The 23,047-nt window shown below is 39.4% G+C and overlaps 2 protein-coding genes across 5 annotated transcripts in view; both read left to right on the forward strand.

The window, feature by feature from the left end:
- The first annotated feature begins 1,241 nt into the window (after nucleotides 1–1,241).
- On the forward strand, nucleotides 1,242–6,946 carry slc20a1a (solute carrier family 20 member 1a). Of its 3 annotated transcripts, none has more exons than XM_004072526.5 (11): nucleotides 1,242–1,372; nucleotides 1,967–2,572; nucleotides 2,664–2,804; nucleotides 2,888–2,973; nucleotides 3,563–3,659; nucleotides 4,480–4,599; nucleotides 5,040–5,240; nucleotides 5,336–5,807; nucleotides 5,883–6,068; nucleotides 6,152–6,236; nucleotides 6,314–6,946. In XM_004072526.5, the coding sequence occupies exons 2-11, from the start codon at nucleotides 2,224–2,226 to the stop codon at nucleotides 6,467–6,469; spliced, it is 1,893 nt and encodes a 630-aa protein (XP_004072574.1). In that variant the 5' UTR covers nucleotides 1,242–1,372; nucleotides 1,967–2,223; the 3' UTR covers nucleotides 6,470–6,946. The 3 variants fall into 3 exon arrangements, with proteins under 3 accessions (XP_004072574.1, XP_011477709.1, XP_011477708.1); XM_011479407.4 differs by having other exon boundaries at nucleotides 1,261–1,358; XM_011479406.4 differs by having other exon boundaries at nucleotides 1,263–1,493.
- A 3,105-nt stretch (nucleotides 6,947–10,051) lies between these two features.
- Nucleotides 10,052–23,047, forward strand: part of dtx1 (deltex 1, E3 ubiquitin ligase) — a 46,289-nt gene continuing 33,293 nt past the window's right edge. For both annotated transcript variants that reach the window (XM_004072710.5, XM_011479405.4), the window contains exons 1-2: nucleotides 10,052–10,388; nucleotides 10,808–11,383. In XM_004072710.5, coding sequence (XP_004072758.1) covers nucleotides 11,125–11,383 — 259 coding nt within the window. In that variant the 5' untranslated portion in view covers nucleotides 10,052–10,388; nucleotides 10,808–11,124. The remainder of the gene's footprint in view (nucleotides 10,389–10,807; nucleotides 11,384–23,047) is intronic.

Genomic DNA, 23,047 nt, shown 5'->3' on the forward strand with positions numbered 1-23,047 from the left:
GTGCCCTTGTAGTGCCTTCAAACTGCTTCATTCAACAAGCCCTTCATTAATAAGTAATGAAGAGGAACTGATCAGCAGATTTAATGGCACTGCAGCATTTCAGAGTAGAGTCCGTTCTGCTGAAGCTAAGGTCCTTCTGACTCTTTCCTGGAGTTTGTCAGAGAGGTGGTTTGAGCAACGGGTTGATGAGTAACAGCACAAAACTGCTCTTGTAGCATGAACTCTTCCATGATCTGTGATCAGGTTCATTATGTGGTTGAACATTTTGTCATGAGGTTAAAGCAATCATCCATGTATTTTTATTATTATAATTTCTTTTTAAAACATATTATTACGGTCCAAATCTTTATAAATATAAATCCTTACAAGAAGAAGCATGCAACATTCAGCCAACAGGTGGCGCTAAATATTCTCAAGCATTTTTTGTAGAAGAAAATGAATTAAATGTGCAATTTTAGAGTATTTTTATAGTTTTTAATCAATAAAATGATTTTTTTTCTTAACAAAAGAGGCACTGCTTAGGCATTTTATTTCACATTAAACTTCTAGTGGTAGTACAAGCCAGTCTGTAGGAGGCAAGGTAATAATAGCAGGTAAATATTTTCTATCACCCCCTCTTTTTTTTCCTTTTTTTTTTTTTTTTTTTTGCAAAACAAGAAAACAAAAGTTTTTTTTTTAAAGTGAAGTTTAGATAGAAGGTACACCAAACTGCCCAAAGTTTATTTTTGGTAAAAAGAAGAAAGAAAACAAGAAACATTTTGACTTTATTTTCCTTTTGTTACCTTTATTTTCCTTTTGCTGCAGATTAAGGAGTTTGATTTGTGCCATTTTTAAGCAACACTTGTGATTTTTCCTTCTATGCGTTTTTTTCTTCTTGTAACTTACTTCTGACTCAAATTAATAAAAAGTGTACATCATGTTAAAAGAATCGGCACAAACATAACTCCAGGATTTACCACTCTGTATACACAAAAATGCAGAAAACACACCAAAACAAAAATAGAGTGAGCTGAAATGTTTGCATTGTTAGGAAAACCAGCCTATATTTAGTCAAATCAACAATCAGCAGCGCTCCTTCACGGTGGCTGAGGAGGAAAAAGCATAATTTGAGGATAAAGTAAAGCGACCTCATCAGCGCAGAGCTGTAATTATTCCTTCTCCATGTCGACTAGTGTGCTAAACATTAGCCCCTGTCTCATGACCAAAGTGGATAGGCGTGCCTCGGCCCCACGCATAAAGGAGGACCTCCAACAGGAGTCCCGCACACATCGCGGCTCCCCACTCCAGCCTCCTCTCTCTCCCACCTGTCCGCAGGATCGGCGCGCGCTCAGCTCACCGTTACGCACCGGAACAATAAGGTCCGTTTTCACATGTGAGTGACCTTTTCTCCCCTTAATCTTTTCTGTCAAATTTGCCTGTCACCTCACATATGGCTGCGCCTGAATTATGCAACAACTAAGAAGATTAACATACCACAGCTATTCACACTTAAGGTGAGAAGTGACCAAACCCCCGGGGCTTTTGACATTTAGTATGGATTTAATGGTCTCAGGAATTTACGAGCTTACGTAAATCGTAGAGCTGAAGGGGGAAAAAATGATTCTGTTACAATTAAAAAAAAACTGATTACATTTTTGAAATGCAACATTTTTATACTTTTGTGACCTAATCGTCCATTAAAAACATTAAAGTTGTGCAGCTTTTGCACGTTAGTTTAAATAATGGAACAGCTTTTTCTTTTCTTTTGTGTTCTCAGAACTTTGTTAAAGTTTTGGGTCCAATGTTTTCATGTTACTGATAGAAAATGCCCTTGGCTTGTCTGGCTTATTTTGGCAATTCGTGCATGCAGAGGCATGCTGTTTGGGTTTGTTGTGGAGTGTGGGATTGTTAATGCGTAATCCATTTTAGCTCCTTTTTGTGTTGTGAAGAATTCCCTTCTAACTCCTGTGTGTTTTTGTTTTTGCAGTGGGGATCATCAGAGGCTGACTGTCACAATGGACCTCTGTCTTATCAATGCAGCCTTTCATTTTACTGTGAAGCTCATAAACAAACCCAGTATACCAAGCTAGCAATAGATGTTGTTTTTTTCTTCATTTACACTCTCAGATTGGAGCCAAAGTGTTGTTTTTTATTTTTATAGCTTCTTTAAACGAGAATTTTACCTCAAACCATTAAAAAAAATAGTTCATTTTTTCCCCCAGTCTGAAACTATTTGAAGTAGTGATGGATACGACTACCCTGGCTACCCTGGCTGCTGCCACCACAGCGGTTCTGGCCTCTCAGACTGACATGTCAGGCTACTTATGGTTGGTAATTGTGGGCTTCATCATTGCCTTCATCCTGGCCTTCTCTGTGGGGGCCAACGATGTGGCCAACTCCTTTGGCACAGCTGTGGGCTCCGGAGTGGTCACTCTTCGGCAGGCGTGCATCCTGGCCACCATCTTTGAGACAGTGGGTTCGGTGCTGCTGGGGGCCAAAGTCAGTAAAACCATCAGAGAGGGCATCATCGACGTGCGGATGTACAACGGCTCTGAACACATTCTCATGGGAGGCTCCATAAGTGCCATGTGTGGTCAGTATTTTCTTTTTTTTTTAATTTCATTCAACCTAAAGAAACATCTGAGATGAGTCTTTGATGCGTCACTGGTTATTGTTTTCTGCAGGTTCTGCAGTCTGGCAGCTGTTTGCGTCCTTTCTGAAACTCCCTATCTCTGGAACCCACTGCATTGTTGGAGCCACAATTGGGTTTTCCATGGTAGCCAGAGGCTACCAGGGAGTCAAATGGTTGGAACTACTTCGCATTGGTGAATATGTGTTATTCTTTGAACTCAGTAAAGCTCTGATGAATGTATTTCCAACTTAACTCATCTTTTTTGTCTATGCACAGTGGCATCCTGGTTTCTTTCACCTGTGCTGTCGGGATTGATGTCAGGAATTCTCTTCTATTTTGTCCGGAAATTTATCCTAAATAAGGTAAAAGCTGCTTGTCCAGAAAGCAATCTAAAGAAAGTTATCTGAAATTATCAGCTTGTAACACAGAAAAGAATTGTAACTGAATTTGATAATGTAACTTTAAGTATGATCAGTAAATACATGAATCTACAAATGTCTGACATATGGGATTTAGTGCTATTTTTGGCACATGTACAGAAAATTCAGAATTTATTTACAAAATACTGATAACGCAAAGGACAGTACTGCCAAACTGAGTTATTACATTGACTATTTTTTTTTATTTTTTATTTTTATTTCAAATGTAAAAACCTTAGTCGATTCCATCTGTGCATTTTTGCCTTAACTGTTCATTAGGAAGCAAAGTAGATAGAAATGACATCAAATCCCCTTTCTACTTTCTGTTTTTACATTTTTACATTTAGAAAAATAGATTTTTAAACATTTAAAAATCTGAGTTGCAGCCATCAAGACTCATAGCTGTTTGTGTGAATAACTAGTTGGAGAGTTAAGTTAGATGCAGTCCTGTGATTAGACCACACATTCACTTCTTGTTGAAGTTGTCCTAATCTCATCAAAAGGCTAACAGATGTGTTTTTTTTCCCCACAGCCCAACCCTGGATCTAATGGACTGAAAGCCCTTCCCATCTTCTATGCAATTACTATTGGCATCAACCTCTTCTCCATCATGTACACAGGTGCTCCAAGTGAGTAACAAATGCACATTACACACCAGCGCTTTGCAACACACAACAAATAGTAGAGTCTGATCAAACTCCTGGATTAAAAATCTAAGAAAGTGAAAATTATAGAGGTAGAATTGTTTGATAAAAAAAAATGCTTTTTCAGTTTTAACCTTATCTGGAGTTCTAACAGGTCAGGGTCAATTTAAAAAAGTCACTGTAAAACTTCACCATTTGTTTATTAACTGTTTTTTACGCAAGACACTGCTTGTGACCTCCTTCTCTTCACACGTCACATGTGGCAGAAGACCGGATAATTATTTAAGAGCATCCTCCTCGTATGTCTTTGGTTCCATGGTATTTTTCTTTTAAAAATACAATTTTCTGCCCCAAAACTTTAGTCCTTTTTTGCTTTATTCATATTTGGTTTGATGTCAGGCCAAAGAAAAAATGAGTCTCCACAGCAAGTTCCGCCTTTTAGTGTGAATTTAAAAAGAAGAGCAAAGTGACTAGTTTTCCGTCCCCAACAGACGGTTTATCACTACTCTGCAAGACGGGCCTCCTACTCACTATCTGATTGGACGAGAGTGTTCTCTCACTGATACTGTTGTCCAGAACAGCACTCCGACGCGTCAGGATCAGCCACATTTTATATAAGTTGTCAAAGTCCCATGACCACCATTTACACAGTTTGGTATGAGACCGCAGATAAGGAGATGGGATAAGCCCCGCCCTCTTAGATATGGCCGTTTAAAAAAAAAAAAAAGGTGTGTTTAATTTTATAGGACAAAAAAGTAAAACTAAGTTTTAAGCTGCACCTTGTGTCCCTGACTTGTTTGCACAGTGCTGGGCTTTGACAGAGTACCATGGTGGGGTACACTGTGCATCTCTTTGGGCTGCGCCGTTGTCACGGGGTTGGTGGTTTGGTTTTTCGTCTGTCCACGCCTCAAGAAGAAGATCGCAGGTGAGTAAGGCAACACTTTCAGATAACTGCATGCTTAAAAAGAAATGACTCTAAAGATACTCCATTACTTCAGACTGACAAAGGCTTTGACAATGAATGAAAATCAAGTGTTGACGTACATACAGCTGGACATCACTAAAAAAATACAAAATTTTGATTCACAACTTAAGGATTTTTATGGAAATTTGCTAAGATAACAATTACATTTTGAATTATCCATTAATAAGCATTCTCTTTGGCTGTAAGCAATACTTTGTAATCTAGACTGAACAAAAACAAAACTTTTATGTTTAAAATTATGAATTCTTAGAATAAAAACTGACTAAAAGCACCATTTTGCCTAAAGAAATTGAACTACTTTGAAGAAAACTGAATTGATGAATCAATCTTGATTTTTTTTGTTTTCAATGATCAATTTATCTTTTTAAAATGTATTCCAGGACAAACGGCTGCCTCTCCCTGTGAAACTCCACTAATGGAGAAGAACTCCAGTAAACCTGTGCCAGAAGAACGACCCATCAGACAGCCAGAACCTCAAACTCCTCCAGCAGACAGTCAGAAAGTTGCTTTCAAACTTGGAGGCTCCGAGGAGGCGGACTTGAATAATGACGTGGAAAGTAAAGATTTGGATTTGTGCAGCGGTAAGAAGTTCATGCACTAAAATTCTTAAATGGAGATCTTGCACAATTTTGCAAACTTTGCTGTTAAATGAAGTTTAGCTCCATTGTATTTGCAGGTCTGAATGGCAACATTGGCCCCATGACAATCACTGATCCTCGCAGCGGACGCTCCCACACCATCCATAAAGACTCAGGCCTTTACAAAGACCTACTGCACAAGCTCCACATGGCCAAAGTTGGGGAATGCATCGGGGACAGCGACACAGAAGAGCGGCCCATGCGGAGGAACAACAGCTACACTTCCTACACCATGGCCATATATGGAATACAGGGAGATCCAAAATACCGGGATGTGGACAACGGCCTGCAGAGAAGATCCAGGGTGGACAGTTACAGCAGCTACAACTCTGCTGTGACCAGCAGCAGTGCAGTTGGGGACGGGGCCGAGACTCCGGAGGCCGGTCAGCAGTCGTCTCCAGAGGAAGATGAGCTGGAGGTTGACCCACCTGCTGCCTCGTTGCTTTTCCAGTTTTTGCAGATACTTACAGCTTGCTTTGGCTCTTTTGCACACGGAGGAAACGATGTCAGGTGAGTGAGCAGATTCTTCTTTTTCTGGATTTTGGGGTCACTCAGAGGCCTTACTTTCATTTATTTCCTCAACAGCAATGCTATCGGGCCTCTGGTGGCGCTGTGGCTTCTCTATGATAGTGGCTCTGTGGTGTCTGACGCACCCACACCCATCTGGCTGCTTCTGTATGGAGGAGTGGGAATCTGCGTGGGTCTCTGGGTCTGGGGTCGAAGAGTAATCCAGACCATGGGCAAAGATCTCACTCCCATTACTCCCTCAAGGTAGGTCATAAGTTTAAACGATTTACCCTTCAGAATGATGATTGCTTCGGTTGACACAACTCAAAAATTGTCTTTTATTTCAGTGGATTCAGTATTGAGCTTGCTTCTGCCGTCACAGTCGTCGTGGCATCAAACGTTGGTCTTCCTGTCAGCACAACCCACTGCAAGGTACAAAAGCTAAACTTTGTCGGATAGGGGTTGACCTCAGATCTTCTCTAATCGTCTCTCATACCTGGTGTGAACAGGTGGGGTCTGTGGTGGCTGTGGGGTGGCTGCGCTCCAGGAAATCCGTTGACTGGCGTCTGTTTAGAAATATCTTCATCGCCTGGTTTGTCACAGTTCCCATCTCCGGACTGATCAGCGCTGCTATTATGGCTCTCTTCATTTATGTCATTCTATGAGTCAATCTGTACTCAGTTTCAAGAACTGCTTCAATTCTCTTTGTTTAAGTCTTCTTTCAGACTGTTGGAGTTTTTTAAATGATATATATATATATTTTTTTTTCCAGTGTAATTTTCAACAAATATTTTGGGTGGTGCATCAATTGTGTAGGTTTAATGACTGTTAAATTGTCCAGAACACTGTGATCCAATGTATTACTGTGTAAATATTTGTACAAAAGCTATGTGCATTCATCAGATTATTACATTCTCACTTGAAAAAAGAACAGGCAGCTGTGGTGTAAGGATATAGACAGAAAATATGCCATGTGAAGAGATTTCAATATATTTTATTCAATAATAAACATTTTATTTCAGAATGTTTTGGAGTTTGTGTAAGCAAATGTGTAAAAGTGAGGTTTTGTAATAAAACAAATACACAACATAATCGACTTGTTTGAAAGTAATGAAGGAAAATAAAAAGGGGTTTGAGAAGAATGTAATGTGATTTTTTTTTAAGTTTAAAATGCAAAGAACCATTTTAACGTTTTTCCTTATCTTAAAAACGCCACAAGGGGCGCTATTTACCATTGATTCCCTTGCAATTTATCTCCTCAAGGTAATTTGATCTTTGATCATGATCATGCTTTTATGGATATGGGTCAGCCAAATGCATTCAGACTCTTTTGTTTGAAATTCCTTGTACTTTTAGCAGAAAAAGTTGAAACTTGCTTTAAATTCAAAGCTTTTTGAATTTGCAACAGGAGCCTAATAACACAAAAGTACAAAAGTCTTGCGTCAAAAGCAGCTTTGTGTGGACACTCCCTCCCCTAAAGCCTCACACAAATTTATTAAAATAATTTACAAAAGAAAATAAATGGAAAATTAAACGAGCTACTTTGTTGTTAATTCACTTCCCTCACTTGTCTTGACCAAACTGAAGCCTGTTTCAGCAACTGAAGCCAATTTTCTGCATCTTAATTTAGCAGCATGTAGACACTGATTGGTCTATGAAGCTGTCGTGGCAGAGAAATGATGCACGGTTCCAGGGAGCCCATGGTTGATTTACACAGATTTACTCTTTTGAGTAATTTTGCAGAAATGTGCTGCAAGTAATCCTGAAGTGAAACGAAAGCATTAAAGCAAAATTTAACCGATCCTGTTCAGTTGGTTAAACCCAGTTCAAAAGAATTGATACTTGGAGCAGTTTCAGTTTTGAACCTGTTGTTTCTTTGTGTTGGATGAGTCATCAACAAGTGTGTTTGGGAATGAAGCTTTCTCAGTTGCTCAGACGACTGTTTTTCCCAGTTACCTAACTGGAAACAGATTACATCTTTAACTATTGTCTGTCTGTCAGTGTTTGTTTTTTCCATCAGCTCATGTGAGAGAACAGCCCATATGAGCCTATTTTTTCTGTTAATATTTCCGCTGTGCCCCATCACACAGCAGAATCTTTTGAATTAAATTTTTGGTTAAAGTCAACAAAATAGATACCATATATTTGTCTTTTTGTAACCTTTTATTTGGTCTTCAGATTTCACATGTATCATGCATTTGTTTCTATGGTTCTCTTCCAAAAACACTCCACACGAGGGCGCAGTGCTGCAACAAATGTAATCGCTGATGGCTTGTGAATTTCTTGGAAATCCATCAATTTCTCAGGTTAGCTTTTTCTACAAACTGCACCAAGAAATTGCTTTAATTTTCCCTGTGTTATTGTTCTTTAAGCTGCCATGAGTCGATCTTTCAGTTACAAAAAGAAAAATTATAACTTTAAGATAAGGAGCTTCTTTTTTTCTTATACAGCCTACGTTTTTGCATACATTTGAAGGAACAGTCAGACAGAACAGTCTTGTGTCAGTTCATTCAGACTTGTGCTCTGGAATCAAATGGATGGCTAACGTTCGCTAAAAAATTTTGAACTTGATTTCACAGAATGGGCAAAATATTAAGATTTATTTAATGTGTGACTTGGAGAAATAAAATGGATTTGAATGCATTTTTGAAGGTTTTGAAAGGATGCACAGATTATGTGATCTCTGTAAATGGAATGAAGTGTGTCACCCAGTATGACTCTGTCATGGTCTCATGAAAGTGCACCCCCTTCTGATGCTCTAATGCTTTTGGGTTGGTTATGCCTGCTCAGCTAAGTCTATCTGCTCCCCCATATGTGCTTCTGGACAGGCCCCTTTCTTGAACAGTGACAGATCCACATGCTACCCTCAAAAGGGTGAAGTGAGTAAAAATGGGATGATTAGACAACAAAATGACCTTCACCAGTTCAAAAGCAGATTTGAAATTGCATAATAGCTTCGTTGAAAGCCACATTTCATGTGTCATTAAAGCTCCAGCAGAGATTTGATGGAAACTGCTGTGTCTGAAGCTACTAATTACAGATGTCAGTTCAGATTTTTTCTTTTGAGGAAGCAGTCAGTAGAATAAAGCTGTTTTATAAGAGCCGAGAAAAACCTTAAATCCTGAGAGGAATCTTTGCTGGGAAAAAAAATCCTTGAAGTTCATATTTTCCAGAAAATTAAAGTTTCATGGGATTTCAATAACTTCTTGGAGCTTGGAGCCATGTCTCCTTGGTAGAGATTCCTGCCTGTTTTGTTTTTATTAAGTTCAGAATGACAGGATGATGCAAATCAACTTCTGAAACAAGACAATGAGGAGTCAGTTATCATTTAGAGATTTAAAATTTGAGTAAAATCTTTGTACTCACAGTGTAAACCAAATTAAGAAAACGTTTCAGCTGTTTAATTTGACCAATATCTGTAAAAATACAAAATTGGTTTGGTTTGGAAGGGAAGTATATCCATCCTTGAAGGGAAGTATATCTGTATGCAGATACATCCAACTTTGGATGATTAATTGTAACCTGACTGGAAAATTAAATAATTAAAAGTAAAAGAAGATGCATATCCATAAACACACACACATCCCCGCATATACATGTACATGATGTTATACATAATTACTCTTAATCATAAATATACATATTTCTACTTATACATACAATGCATGACACACTGAATCCATTAAATGTCAACTTTGTCAAAATAAGTTTAATTAACTGTTTAAAAAGGAGCGGGAGGAAGCAAATTTATATAATCCCACCCCAATTATGCCTTACCGGACTATTTTAATTATTTTGAACATAGATACCATATTGCAGTTTGTAATTCCCAGGACACCACATTATTCAACAAATCATACTTATCTCCTGAATAATTATTATTTTTTAAAAAAAACACTGAAATATTTTTTGAACATGATTGTACTTTAAAATGTGTGTTTTCTGCTAAACAAGGAAGACTTTGTGTGCAGTTTGTTTGAATTTTGTCATTTTTGTCTGCCCTTACATTTTATTGTTGTTTTTGGGTAAAGCAGTGTTCTTGTTGGTCCTCTCAATTATCTTTCTGTGCACTATGTGACGTAGCTTCTGTGCTACAAAGCAGTCTGATGACCATTGTTTACTACATTTTTAACGAGTTTGAGTTGAAATCATTAGAATTTTGATGTTCTGTGCCTCATTTCAAAGTAAAAGTGCGCCCTTTATTTTGAAAGCACCAACAGGAAGTGGTGTTCGTTTATTGTGACTTCACACATTGGGTGAATTTCACGGCTGTGTGCATACAGGTGTGCCTGGATATTGTTTGCCGGACAGCTTGTTTCCGTTTGGGATATCCGCAGTTTTTGCCTAACAAGAAGCGCAGGATTGCGCGGCGGAGTGGCGGGATTCTGTCTGCGCCTCCGAGTCTGCGCACCGTGCAGCCGTGCAGACCGTGAGTGAACAACGCGGACCAACAAGCTGCTGCTGCTGTGGTCTGGACCACATTCACGCAGATGGAACGGCGCCTCGTTCTCCTTTTGTGAGGAGGGATGCTGGAAGGAACGCTCTTGAGTGCGGGGATTGAGAGGTGCTTGCAGGTGTAAAAAGGCAGGTGCATTTAAAAATTCACACTCCCATCCCTTTCTTTCGCCATACATTTATTTGGTAATCAGATGTGCGTCGGAAGCCCATGATGTAGACTCTACCTGACAAATGTGTGGCGCCACGGCTGCAACCTGCAGGTCTTTAAGGTTCCAATGAATTTGGAGGTTTTACGCATGCTTTAAAAATCTATTTCTACTTTTGTAATCTATTGTTTCCATGTGAGATCTTATTTTTATGACCAAAATATCTGAATAATAATCTGTTAGGTAATAATTAGCGTCTTGCTGCTGCACCTATAGGTCACATTCTCTTTCGGTTTTTTTTTAAAGACTTAAGGTAATTAATTATAGCCAAAAGAGGCAGACAGCTGATGGCATCGTTTTCATGAGCTCTGTCTTGTGTTTCTTATCTTTTTGCTGCAGATCTACCGTGGTTGGTGGTGTAGCGTCCTCCAGCTGCAGTTATCATCAACAGCTGCCACTTCGAACACAAGGCACAGAAGGAAGGAGGCTGATCAAGGTGGCCCTGCTCAGAAAGTACCTGCAGACGATGAGTCAAACACAACTGCCCGCTTAAAAGCAGCAACATGACCTAACTGAGGGCTACCAACACTCGCTGATTCCAACTTTTTTCTGTCTGGGGGGCCAACAAAGATGCTCCAGTGTGTCAGTTGACTGGCAGGACTGCAGTGGTGTTCTAGTTTGGGACATAGCCAGCGGCTCAGACACCACGAAGAGTGATGGCACGTCCGGGGTCGGGGTTGTTGGTGCCCATGAACGGGGTGGGGTACCCCCCACAGAGTGTGGCCAGGGTGGTGGTCTGGGAATGGCTGAACGAACATGGGCGCTGGAGGCCGTACAGTGCGGCGGTTTGTCACCACATAGAGAATGTTCTGAAGGGGGATGCTCGGGGGAGTGTGGTCCTGGGACAAGTTGATGCTCAGCTTTCTCCTTACATCATCGACCTGCAGTCTATGCACCAATTTCGACAAGACACAGGTAAGACACTGGAACATCCTGTCAAAGTCAAAGAACATGCATGGATCGCTTTTAACAGAGCTTGAAAACAGTTGCTATAAATACCTTCAGGAGTAAGGATGTTTTCTAAACTGGGTCTCATGTAAACCAACTAAAGACAGACTCTAGAGACGCTCTGACTCTAACAGATCCCAATGCCCCCAAGTGGATAGTCAAGACTTTACCGTGTCGTAAAAAACACCTCTGCTGGAATGCCATAATTATATGTGAGGAATTCATCACCTCACTGTGCTGTCAGTGTGAAAATCATTAATAATTTAAAGATACAATATATCTGACATGAATGAGAAATGTCCAGATAGTCCCTGCTGGACATCAGGTGATTGGAAGGTGCAGTCAGAGATTGGACCATGCTAAAGCATCTCATTAGTTTGGATTTGGATTTGGTTATTTCTCACAGGAATCTTCTCCGTTTAGTTTTCAAGTCAATTTGATGTTGTGAGTTGGCAAGTGTTTTTAGAGCATGTAAATGTATTGCTAAAAACGACAACAGATGACACCAGAGTTGATGTTTTTTGTTGCTGTTTATTTATTTTTTGTTAGTTCTGTGTGATGAAAATGTGAGACAGCAAGACTTTTAGTCTAAACAGCAAGCACTCTTAACCCCTCTCCCCTTCTGGAAATAAAGGGGAGTAAAATCCCCTCAGCGTAGCATCTGTTGGTTTCACAGTAATTCTCTTTGATAAATACATTTTTGTTGTTGTTTTTTTAAGGTTTTTGTTCACGTTCTATTGATGTGCTGCACATGGATTGAAAGCATTCCCGCTCTTAAAGGCGGAGGCGGGTTTTACTCCATCGTCTGGCGTTATGTAATTTCACAGCATCACAAGGGTCAGGGAGATACGCATGGGATTTGAAGGTGACCTCCCAGTGTGTGGATCTGTGCTGCCTTACCTTTCATTAATTGGGCAGCAGTTCACTTGCATATTCAATAATGCAAGAAAAAAAATTACCTGCAAAAAAGAGGCTAAAATACAGCAAAATTCTTTAAATGGGTGTCTCGTATATTGGAAAAAGGAGGAAATGCTTCTTGTTTTGGAAAACACTGTTAGTGCAGATTTTTACTTTTTTAGGCCTGTTAATTAAATACAATGATTATACTATTAAAATACAACCCTGCAAAATTAAATACAACAAAACGCATTATACTGAAGGTTCATGCCACACTGTTTTACTATGCGTATAGCCACTGAACAATAATGATTATTATTAATTATTTGAGTGTATTTTTAGTGTCATCCATTAACAATCTGCTGGATAGTAACAAGGTAATTTCCCCTTTGTGGGATCAATAAAGTTCTATTCTATTCTATTCTATTTTATTCTATTCTAGGAAACACTTGTATTTTTGTATTGATGGTCAGTTAATCTGTGTTAAACAGTAAAGAGCTGTTTGGCTGAGTTTCCTCTTTTCTTTTTTGTGTCTAATAAACCCCAATCAGAGCTGGATGCGTATCTGAGCGGTTTCTCAGCCATTAACGCAGCGCAGTAGTTGGGCCTGACGTTTATCGCTCCTCATTTTGCCGTTCAGTGTTGTCTTCACCTCAGTCGGGATAAACCTGTCACCTTGATGGACAGCAGTCTGGATGCCTCTTGCTCAGTGCTCTTTGAAAATTCTCTGTATTCTCATCCCTAGCCCTGAAAAACATGGAAACATCAATCGCCGGGGCGTCTTGATGGATCGTCTTGGATGGAGATTTTCTGAATCTGTTCTGTAGTTTGCATGCACAAAAGACCTCAGTGAGCTGTTGAAATACAAAACCAGGATGTGTCTGCTCTGTTTGAATTCTGAATAGATCTGCTGGAACCTCTAAATCTGTTTACGTGTTTTTAAGGGTGCATTCAAACCCGCTATATATGGATTAGTTTGTTTTCTACCTAGGTCTGCGAATTCCGATCTGCTTCTATGCATACTTTAGTTCACTTTTGGTGTGAATATCCATAATTCCTGATGGAGCCCAACTCCAAATATGACCATTTTGGAACCAAAACACCAACTAGAGCCAAGATTTGGAAGAAAGTGAAAAGCCACCAACTTGAAGAAACAAGTAGATAAGGGCAGACACACACACAACACAGCTGCAAGACAAGACAGTTTAATTCAATTTCACTTAAGTTTATTCACAAATGGCCTGTTTTCTCAGAGCGCTATTCAAAAAAAAAAATAGATAAATCCGTCTTTACTTATGCTCTTCATAATCCAATGTAGTCCAGATATACATCCTCCCTACATGAGTTCTATGTTCTACCTTGGAGAGTAGAAATGTCCGGAGCTTGTAAATGTGGCTGAAAATGTGAGTAAACTGCTTTCTGATCTTCCTCTTTGTTAGCTGCTGTGCTGGTTTTGTCCCTGCAGACTGCAGAAGTGTCCCCTGCTCCTCTGAGGGTTCGGGGAGATCTCCTGGCAACCAGGCGGAGATGCTTCAACTAATGAGAGATCAGCTTAATGTTGTGTCCCCTGTAATTACATTATAACTGCGACACAGCCACGGCGCACCGGGCTGGGGTTGTTTTTTTTAGGCGTACATTAAGAAACATACCATGGTGCAGTGCTGCTCTGTGCTGAAATCTGTCGTTAATATGTGGCTGAAGGCAGTGCGACGTTTGGCTTCTGGCCAGTGGAGATCGATCTGGGGCCATTCCCAGATGCACATTTGTACCTCTAAATACTGCTGCGGACTGATTCCCTTTCACTGGAGCAAGCCTTTCACTAAAACACACCACCCTTTCAGCCACTTCTGTCATTTACCAGCTTGTGGTCGGTTTGATGAATCTCAACACTGATTGTATTGATTCTGCTCTTTGCCTGTTGAGCTCTTCCATCTTAAATATGCTGGGGGAAGTGGCCAGTTCACCCAGTATGCTGCTGTGACATTGCTGTTCACTCAGAATCGTATTCCAATGTGTGTAAATTAAAGTCCCACTCAAATCATCTTTTGATCTATTGTAAAAGCGTTCCCAGTTGTCTTTGAGGTATGATTTTGCTGTTTTTTTGCCAAAATAAAAACCTGTGTCATTTTCAAGGACATAGCTTCTGCAGAGCAGCAGGAGTTAAGCAGAAATTTGCCAGGACTGTAGGTGCGGAGTGAGCCTGTGATCAGAGGATGTAATTCCTTTTTTTTTACACTCTCTCCTGCTAGCTTACAGCCCCTCACACCCCTTGACTAACATTACCAGTGCAACAAAAATGGCGAGCAATATTGGGGCTATACAGCCGTTTTGATCAACATTCCAGCTCAGACGAAGAAAACCAAAACATACATGGATCTATTTGTATGCAAGTGGATGCATCAGAATGGAACAGAGCATGGAGCTTTTGGCCAGCCCATTGTAAAATTTACACAATATCTACAAGCGTTTTCAAATGGCATTTTTTCCTCTGATCCTGTTTCACAATATGAATGAAGAAATATAAAGAAATGCAGTTTTAATCTTAATTTTCTTGATACCTGTCTTCCACCATGAGAAAAATGCTACAAGAACATGTTAAAAACACCAAAAACACAATTTTCAATAGAGTGAGTCTTTAATTTATTTCCATTTTAGAAATATTAAAGCTTTAAGAAAAAAAATGAAAACCTCCGTATGTAAAAAGATGCTAAACAAATCACAACCTTTGATAAAAATGCAACAAAGTCAAAAGAAAGTTTACTTTTTATTTTTATTTTATTTATATATGCATAAGAAATTACAAAGATTGCATAATTATTATACAACGAAGTTGCTCAATAGTGTTTCCAGTTTTCACACTTACTCGCTTCATCTCCAAAATCAAATAGAGGGGAAAGGCTTGTCCTGTTATCTTGTGCATCTCTGCTGCTCCTGTTTGTTGTGTTGCAAAGGCCGCTGCAGTTACACGCTGCTCATTGTTGTGAGACGCTCCATGTGTGAGAGCAGAGATAGCTTTTTATCAGCTGTGGTTGCTGTGGTGCCAGAGCCGGCCCCTTTTGTTTGTTTTGGTTCCAGAGGCGTGAAAACCTCCTCTCTGCCTCAGTTTCTCTCAGCCTAATCACGGTGAGAAACAGCGGAAAGACAAAGGCCTCATTGTAGAGCTGCCAACACCAGTGGTTCGGTGGTGGCTTCTCTGCAGTCTGTAAATTTGCTGCGCTGTAAATTGATGTTCTAGCATTTGTCTCTCTTTGCTGTTGTTTACAGTGTAGTAAGTGTGTGTGTGTGTGTGTGTGTGTGGGAGGGGGTTTGGTGGTCTGTGGGAGGAAGCTGCAAAAAGGATTCTTGCTATGTACATGCAAAAGGTCAGGCGCCGTGTGCATCAGCTCTGACGGTGAAAACCCACCTGCGTCATAAACAAGTCAAAGTAGCCTAGAGTGGTGCCCAAAGCAGCTCAAAATGGAACGCTTGGACTTTTTAAAGATGTTGTATCTTTGAACTGTGTTACTCACGCTGCAGAATATTTTTGAAAATAAGAGGAGAGCATAGTACATTAAAAAAAAAAAAAAAGGAACCGAGACCCGAGCGACGCCACGGAAAAGGAAGAGCTGACAGAAGCGAGGAGTGAGGAGGAAGCGAGGGAGAGCTGCTGTGTTTTCCTGATGGAAAGAGATGGATTGAAGGGAGGAAATAAATCACCAGAAAGAGCTATGAAGGGATCTGTCAAGGGCCCCAAGCGCTGCAAATCTAGCCATGTTTTTTGCCGACTGTCACGCTGAATGTATTGTTCATGAATTTTAATGACCTCTGTCTTGTAGCCAATGTAAATATAGACCCCAAGAAAAAGCAAAAAGTCACCTTTAAGTTTTAGTAATGCTTAAGTAAAGTAAGTAGTTAAGTAATTCCTAAAATATGGTTATATTGTTGAAGTAATGTTGAGTAAGAAAAACATAATTTAAAAATCAATGCATTGCTACCCATCATTGCACGTTTTTTTTCTAGTGACGGATCATTACCATGTACTAGAAGTAGAACAAGTGAGAAGAAGTCTGTTGTTTACATGCACAGGATTAGTCTTAGTTAATTGTGGATAAACTTATTTCTCCAGTTAAACTCTGCTGATTAAATTAGGCTACAAAAAAGTGAGCCAGAAAAATGTTCAGACAGTGTGCGCTTATAACAAAAAAAAGTTTCTATACTCAGAGAGAGTTGGAGTACATTAAAAAATGGGACCAAAATGGGACCAAGACCCGAGCAACACCACGGAAAAGGAAATGGTTCTAACAAAACCTTTGAATTAGCTATACTGCAGTAGTCTAAACATAAAAAGGAATAATTTCTTGCATTAAAACTGAGAAATAAAGCATTTATTTTGAAAGATCACATGAAATTGTTTAAAGTCCCAGTCTCACTCGCCATTTTTAGCCAAAATTAAAAAGCTTGTCTCGTTTTCAATGACAGTTTCTGCAGAGCTGCAGTAGTTCATTAGAAAATATGCTTCTGATTGTGGGCAGGCCATTGGCTTGGAGCGACCCTGCTCCCACTTCCACTCCCCGTTACTGAGAGCTCTTTGTTTACGTCCTCAGTTTGAAACTGCAGTCCAATTCCTGCTTATGTTTAAACACAAATACATTTTTCATCGTTTCAAGTTCAAATTTCAGTCAGACTACTCATGCAGTAAAGAGATTTATTTTCACATTCTTTTAGTTTGGCATAAGGCTCTGTTCAATTACATAAGACAAGATCTCCATAAAACTTTTGGGTAATAAACTACCCCTAACGGAGCACACAGGTGGAAGCCGGGGAGGAGGGTGGGGCGACAAACGCTTGCTTTAAAGGAAGAGAGGAAAAATTGCACACCTGAACAGATGAGCTGATTAACTGAACCGCCCTAGGGAGGAGTAACCAAAGTAAACGCGCTGCTAGAGTGGTATGGCTGAAATGCTCCCAAGGTCACTCACTTATGTATTTTATTGTGTAAAGTGTGAAAAATTCCTAAATCTTGAAGAAATATTTTGTTCTTTGGACATCCATGAATTCAAATTATCCAAAAATAGACAGAAATGACTGATTTCCTAATTAATGTAAAAGTCTGTTTCAGAATTGGTCCATTTTAAAATATTTTCTAAAATGTGCGAGCGACCTGGTTTTCATGTTTGCAGGGTCATGTCATTCTGCATTTCTTTTGCACTCAAAGGTGGGTGGCTGTGCTCCTTTGGCTTTGTTGGCAGAATCGTACAGCTTTCCTTTACCATCTAATCCAGGTCGTAACTTTACAGAGGGGATATATTTGTATTCCATCAAAGATTCAGCTTCAAAGCCGCTCTCAGTGCTGCTTTTTTTTGTCATCTCAGTCTGGTAGGTCACTCCGATCGGAACCTGTTGTCCTCCATGGCCCATTAACCTTATGCTGTCGAAGAGGACTTGACGCATGAAAAAGTAAACTAACTTCTGTTAGTTTTTAAGGATGTTTTTTTGTGGAAGCATTATATTTATTATTTTAAAAATCATATATTCTGCACTATAGGTTGCTCTGGCGAATATGTCACAGCAGCTAAAAAGCATAAGAAAAAAAATACACAAGTCACACCTGAGGATACATCAGACCCCAACCTAACTATGCAGAAAAAACATACCCTGAGAAATACAGTATTTTTTCCTCCAACATTGGTCCATCCTCTAAATTTCAACTGTCAACATGCTTGATTGAATTTTGTGCCCAGAGGAAAACATATTGATGGGCCCTCTGTGGTATTATAACGGCTATGCTTTGTGTCTCCCTTTGTTTTTTGTGTGGTAATGCCAACATTGTTTTTCTATCATGTTAAAGCAGGACAGACTCTGCCAGAGCAAAAGTGGTGTATTTAATTAAGAAAGAAGGGTTTGCAAAAGGAAATTAATCTTTTCACATATGTTGCTTGTTTCCTCTCATCCTCTATTTTCTTAAGGTATATTAAGACTGGACACAGTTTGTTTCCCTGGATAATCCAGAACAATTTTTCAGTCTGAATACACCCAACTGGCCCCTGGTCCAGGACCTGGAACCACTAGCGGACCCATTTTTCAAGGTTCATTTCCAGTCTTGTTCACTCTTGAGTTTTCACTTTCAGAATATGCTCCATGCTCGAAGCGTAACAACTGGACCAAAATGGCCCCGTAGCCGGGCATTGCAGGCTATAAACAGAGTAGGAGAGAAGCAAACTGAAGCCCCAAAGAAACCAGGGAGCAACGCTGAGACACAGCAACTCATTCAAATTTGTCCTGATAAATGCAGGTTCATTAGAACAACTTTTGACTTGATTTTTAATGTGATACACATTGTTTCTCATACTGTTTTCCTGACAATATATGTCCTTTACATATCGGTGTACCTTCTTAGCCATCTTCTTGCCAGTAACCACCTTGCAGGATGCTTCCGTCTATCCCGACGAGGACTGCAAAGTGTAGGGCTTCATTATTCTCTCGCTGCTTTGCCCCGCCCTCGTAATTCCTTGGGAGGGAAGAGATCAGTCATGTGGTTTTGTTTGCAAGCTTTGGTTGGAAACGGAAATGTCCCCTTGACGGTAGTCGGAATACACACCAAACACAAGGTTCAACACTCAATCCAGACCACAGGACTTTTCCAGTCTAAATAAATTTCAGCCCAACCCCAGTTACATTCAGAAATAGTTGAACACATTTTTTAAGGAAGGCAACACTGGTGTCACTAAAGGTCATTTGGACCACACCAACAAAAGCATTTTGACTTCTGAGGCAAGAAAACTACAGTATCTATATGTTGCGTCAGGTATAGGATTATAGAAGGATCTATCAGAATGAGGCTGCAGCTGTTGGTTTTTTAACAGTGAATTAGCTTGGAGCTATTCAAAAAATATTGAGCTAACTGTCATGACTTGTAGGATGGACAGACCTAGATGCTGGAACCCAGAATGAGGACAATGGTAGGTGAGAGGTAAGTAAGAGTTTTTATTTTTCCTTCCAGGAGAGATGGTGATGGCTTGGTAAGAGGCTGGTGAGGACAGCGGCTTGTGGCGTGGCTGGAGGTAATAGGGCGGCTTTACTAACCTTGAAGTTATCACAGGGCTTCTGGAGGGCTCGGACTGACTTCCACAGTGGAGACACTTGAAGGCTGGAATCCTGAGGCAGGGAGAGATCAGTTAGAGTCGAGGCAAGACTTGAACACATAAACATGAACTTAGAGTGAGACTAGGTTTAGTCACCATAAGGGGCAACGAACTGGCGTTGGATACTGGGGCTGAGTCTCCTTAAGAGCTGAAGCAGGTGATGAGGTGCATTGGTCACAGCTGGTGGAGTCAGGTGCAGAGCAGGAGGGGGAGGGGGAGGAGACTGACAGGCACCAGAACACTGACCTTTGCATGATATTAGCTGTCTCTGAAACTTTCCTCAAAAAACAGTCACAAATTCATCATTGGTGTCTCAAACCAGTTTTTTTTTTTTTTGGGTGGGGTGGGGTGGGGTTACCAAGACCAAAAGAAGAGAATAATCCCATAACCCTTTTAACCGCCTGCTCAACCAAATAGTAGATATAATTTAGAAAACATGTTTTAAAGGCAATGTCTGTGTGTATTACTCCCATCAGTCAGTAAGCAGCAGAAAAACGTTTATTTTTAAATTGGTTTTGTCTTGGTTAGGTAGTTTCAAATTGTCATACCTTTATTTGCATTGCTTTTTTTGCCATATTCAAGGAGAATATGAAAGCTTCATAGACTTAATACATTTACTCTCTTTTGGAGTTTCACTTGAAACGAGTTCACACAAGAAATACGTTTCTCCTTTTACTTTGAAATACACATAAAGTATTGTTTTGTGTGCTTAGTAGTCTTTGTACACTCCTCATGTATATGAACCACACCAGGATTCACTTGCAAGCAAACCACAAGCCTTGCTTTTAGGTGGGTTGGAGGAACAGCTGTATTTTCTGCACAGTCATCACAGCTAAAGACATTTTCAGTTATTATATTTTCAAGACACAAGGTATCATGGCATTGATTTTTTGCGGTTATTATATATTCATCCAAAATAAATCGCCCATTGAAAGAGTTACAGGGGTTTTATTTAAGTTACTGAACCATAGAAAACTCACAGTATTGCAGTTCCCGTTGCCACCAGTTCCAATATCCAGAGAAAGAATAATCCTCACAGCAAAGTCGCTGCCTGTTCTGAGTGATCAGAAAGAGAGGAGGAATTACTGCGACACAGCATCAGAAAGGCTCATACCCTAGAAGAAAAATCACTTATTTTGATTGTTTGCTGCCTGGCAGCTTTGTAGAATATCAATGTGAGGTGCTCTCATATCAATGTGAGGTGCTCTCAGAATCCTCTCCTCCTTTTTCTGTGTCACCTGTAAGTACTTCTAAATCAAGGTTCTTGGCAAAAAGCCAAATCTTACAACTGGCCAACAGGACGAGCGTCCTGCACTAGCATGGGAGCTATGGGTTTTTGCCAGGTGCTTCTGGCAGGTTTCATATAATTATGCCAATAAATAAATTAAAAAATAAATCAAAACAGCTACACCCTCTTTTATGATTTTCCTGTGTCTCGATTGAATGCCATACGCTCCTAATCTGATGTCTTTTTTGCAGAATCTGTAAAAAAAAAAAAAAAAAATTAACACAAGAAAAACTACAGTGGTTTTATGAAACATTAGCACAGCAGCCTTGTAAATATATATATATATATATATATATATAAATCCTTTTAAAATGTAAAATGTCTAACTTCATGGTTACTATAAACTCCAGGAATGCATTTACTTCCTCGGGGAGCGCTCTACTAATCGATGCAAAAATAGTTTCATTTGTTTAAAAATAATAGTTCTCAGAAAAATCATTAATCATTTATTAATCAAGCTCCCATATGAATTAAATATGCGCCCTCAAGCCATTTAGGCCTTGTGGGCATGACGTTTTCTTATTAAAGGGATAATGCCCTCAGAACAACCTTCTGTTATGATATCAGTACGTAAAAGCAAAAAGTGTCAGAAATGCAGTTTTCACACATATTCATATTTCAGCAGCTTCCTCTTCATCCATTCAGCAGAATTTAAGATGAGTAGAAATTAGATTTTTTATGACATTGACAGCAATATAAATTAAAACAAAAAACATGTAAATCCACAACAATTTACAACAAAGGCAGTTTACTGCAGTCTATAGTGCTAATAGAGTTTTTAAGTTTGTGATCTCTTTAGAGCGCATTAATATATTTCGCTTAAGCTAAAATGTATCCTAAAAAGCACTTGTATCAGAGTTTTTTTACTAAACACATACTATTAAACAGTATTTTAAGGCCTACAGCAGGAGTGGATTTTTTTACAGTCTTTACTTGGCTTTAGAAAAAATAAGTAGATTTAAAATGTTAAAATTAAGGAAGGAATACATATGTCTTCTTTAAGATCTAACATCTAAGCACTGCAGAAGTGCGTATGAGTGGATAGACTTTTAGAGGAAAAAGGTCCGGCATTTAAAATAATTATTTCTAAGTAACACTGACATATTCAGTAAAGCCATCACTGGAGCACAGGAGCGCCCTTTTAGAATGTCCAGTTTACTGCTGGTTAAAGCTCGCCGCTGTATTTCATTGCAGTGATGATTTGCGTTAATGTATCCAGACGTGTCCTCTGACAAAACTGACTGTATCTGACAGCTGGGAAGAGGGCTATAAAATCCCATTCCAGCTAATTTATTTAGAGAATGTTGTTCATCGGAGTCAATCTCAAATCTAATATCTCAAACTGAAGCGGAATCCTATGCTTTATATCCAGTCTGTACCAGCAGCTTGTACTGGGAAAGTAATTATTTTTAGACTCGTTTTGACATATTTGTCTGCAATAATTACAGAGTAGGCTAGTCATAATACATGTAGGTGTTTGTGTAGGTACAAATGAGTCAGAAATGTGTGACGTCTTAGAGCTGACCGCACTCTGAGGGATGAGTTGGTGTTTATGTGGAAGCCTTCTTTCCCATTTTAGATGTCATGCTGTTGCTCTTCTTAGTGACTGTAGTAATTCTCCGTCCCACCAGAGCTGTTGTTGCTTGCGCAGTGTAGCAGAGGTCATCTGATGGAGAACCAGGCGCGCAATTCGTCAAAGTCTGGCCCGATGTGGGACGGCCATCAATCAAGTTTCTGCTGAGCAGATGAACTGCACGCTGTTTCACAGTGTGTTGTTGCTCCGTTACGCTTGACATGAAGTATGGTGTTATCCCTGATGAGTACTGCGCCATGTTAGAGGGTCTGTGTGTTGTTGTTTTTATTACCTGGTGGGATCCACTTCTGTGTGTGTGCGTGCATTCAAGTATGTGATTGTTTTTCTTATAATTTTTGATTTCATTTGATTTGAAATGGTTTATTTCAAGCAATCAAGTAAAAATAACTCACAAAAACAATACAATCAGCAGTTATACATTCATACAAAGAGGTATCAAATTTTGGCTAATTAGACGTAAAATTAAATATTGCTTGAAAGGGAGTGGAAAGAAGAGAACTTATATAATCCCGCCCCTGTTCTTCTGTAACTATTTTATTACATGATTTATCATTATCCGGTTTGTAACTTTTATAAGACAGAAGTAAGAATCCTTAGGTATCAATAAAGCACATAACAAAGATGAAATACTTAATTAATATGTAAAAAAGAGACATAACTATTTTAGAAATCAACATAGTAATTGCAGATCAGTTGTCTAAAATATATGCAGATTATATTCATTAGAAAAA

Source organism: Oryzias latipes, chromosome 9, assembly GCF_053564925.1.
Source record: "Oryzias latipes strain Hd-rR chromosome 9, Olatipes_Hd-rR_3.1".
NCBI classification, from domain to species: domain Eukaryota; kingdom Metazoa; phylum Chordata; class Actinopteri; order Beloniformes; family Adrianichthyidae; genus Oryzias; species Oryzias latipes.

Bases quoted from the DNA above. Each gene is read 5' to 3' on its own strand.
- slc20a1a (XM_004072526.5), top strand. From the start codon at position 2,224: ATGGATACGACTACCCTGGCTACCCTGGCTGCTGCCACCACAGCGGTT. The intron at 3,660-4,479 runs GTGAGTAACAAA...TTGTTTGCACAG, and splicing joins CATGTACACAGGTGCTCCAA to TGCTGGGCTTTGACAGAGTA. The intron at 5,241-5,335 runs GTAAGAAGTTCA...TTGTATTTGCAG, and splicing joins AGATTTGGATTTGTGCAGCG to GTCTGAATGGCAACATTGGC.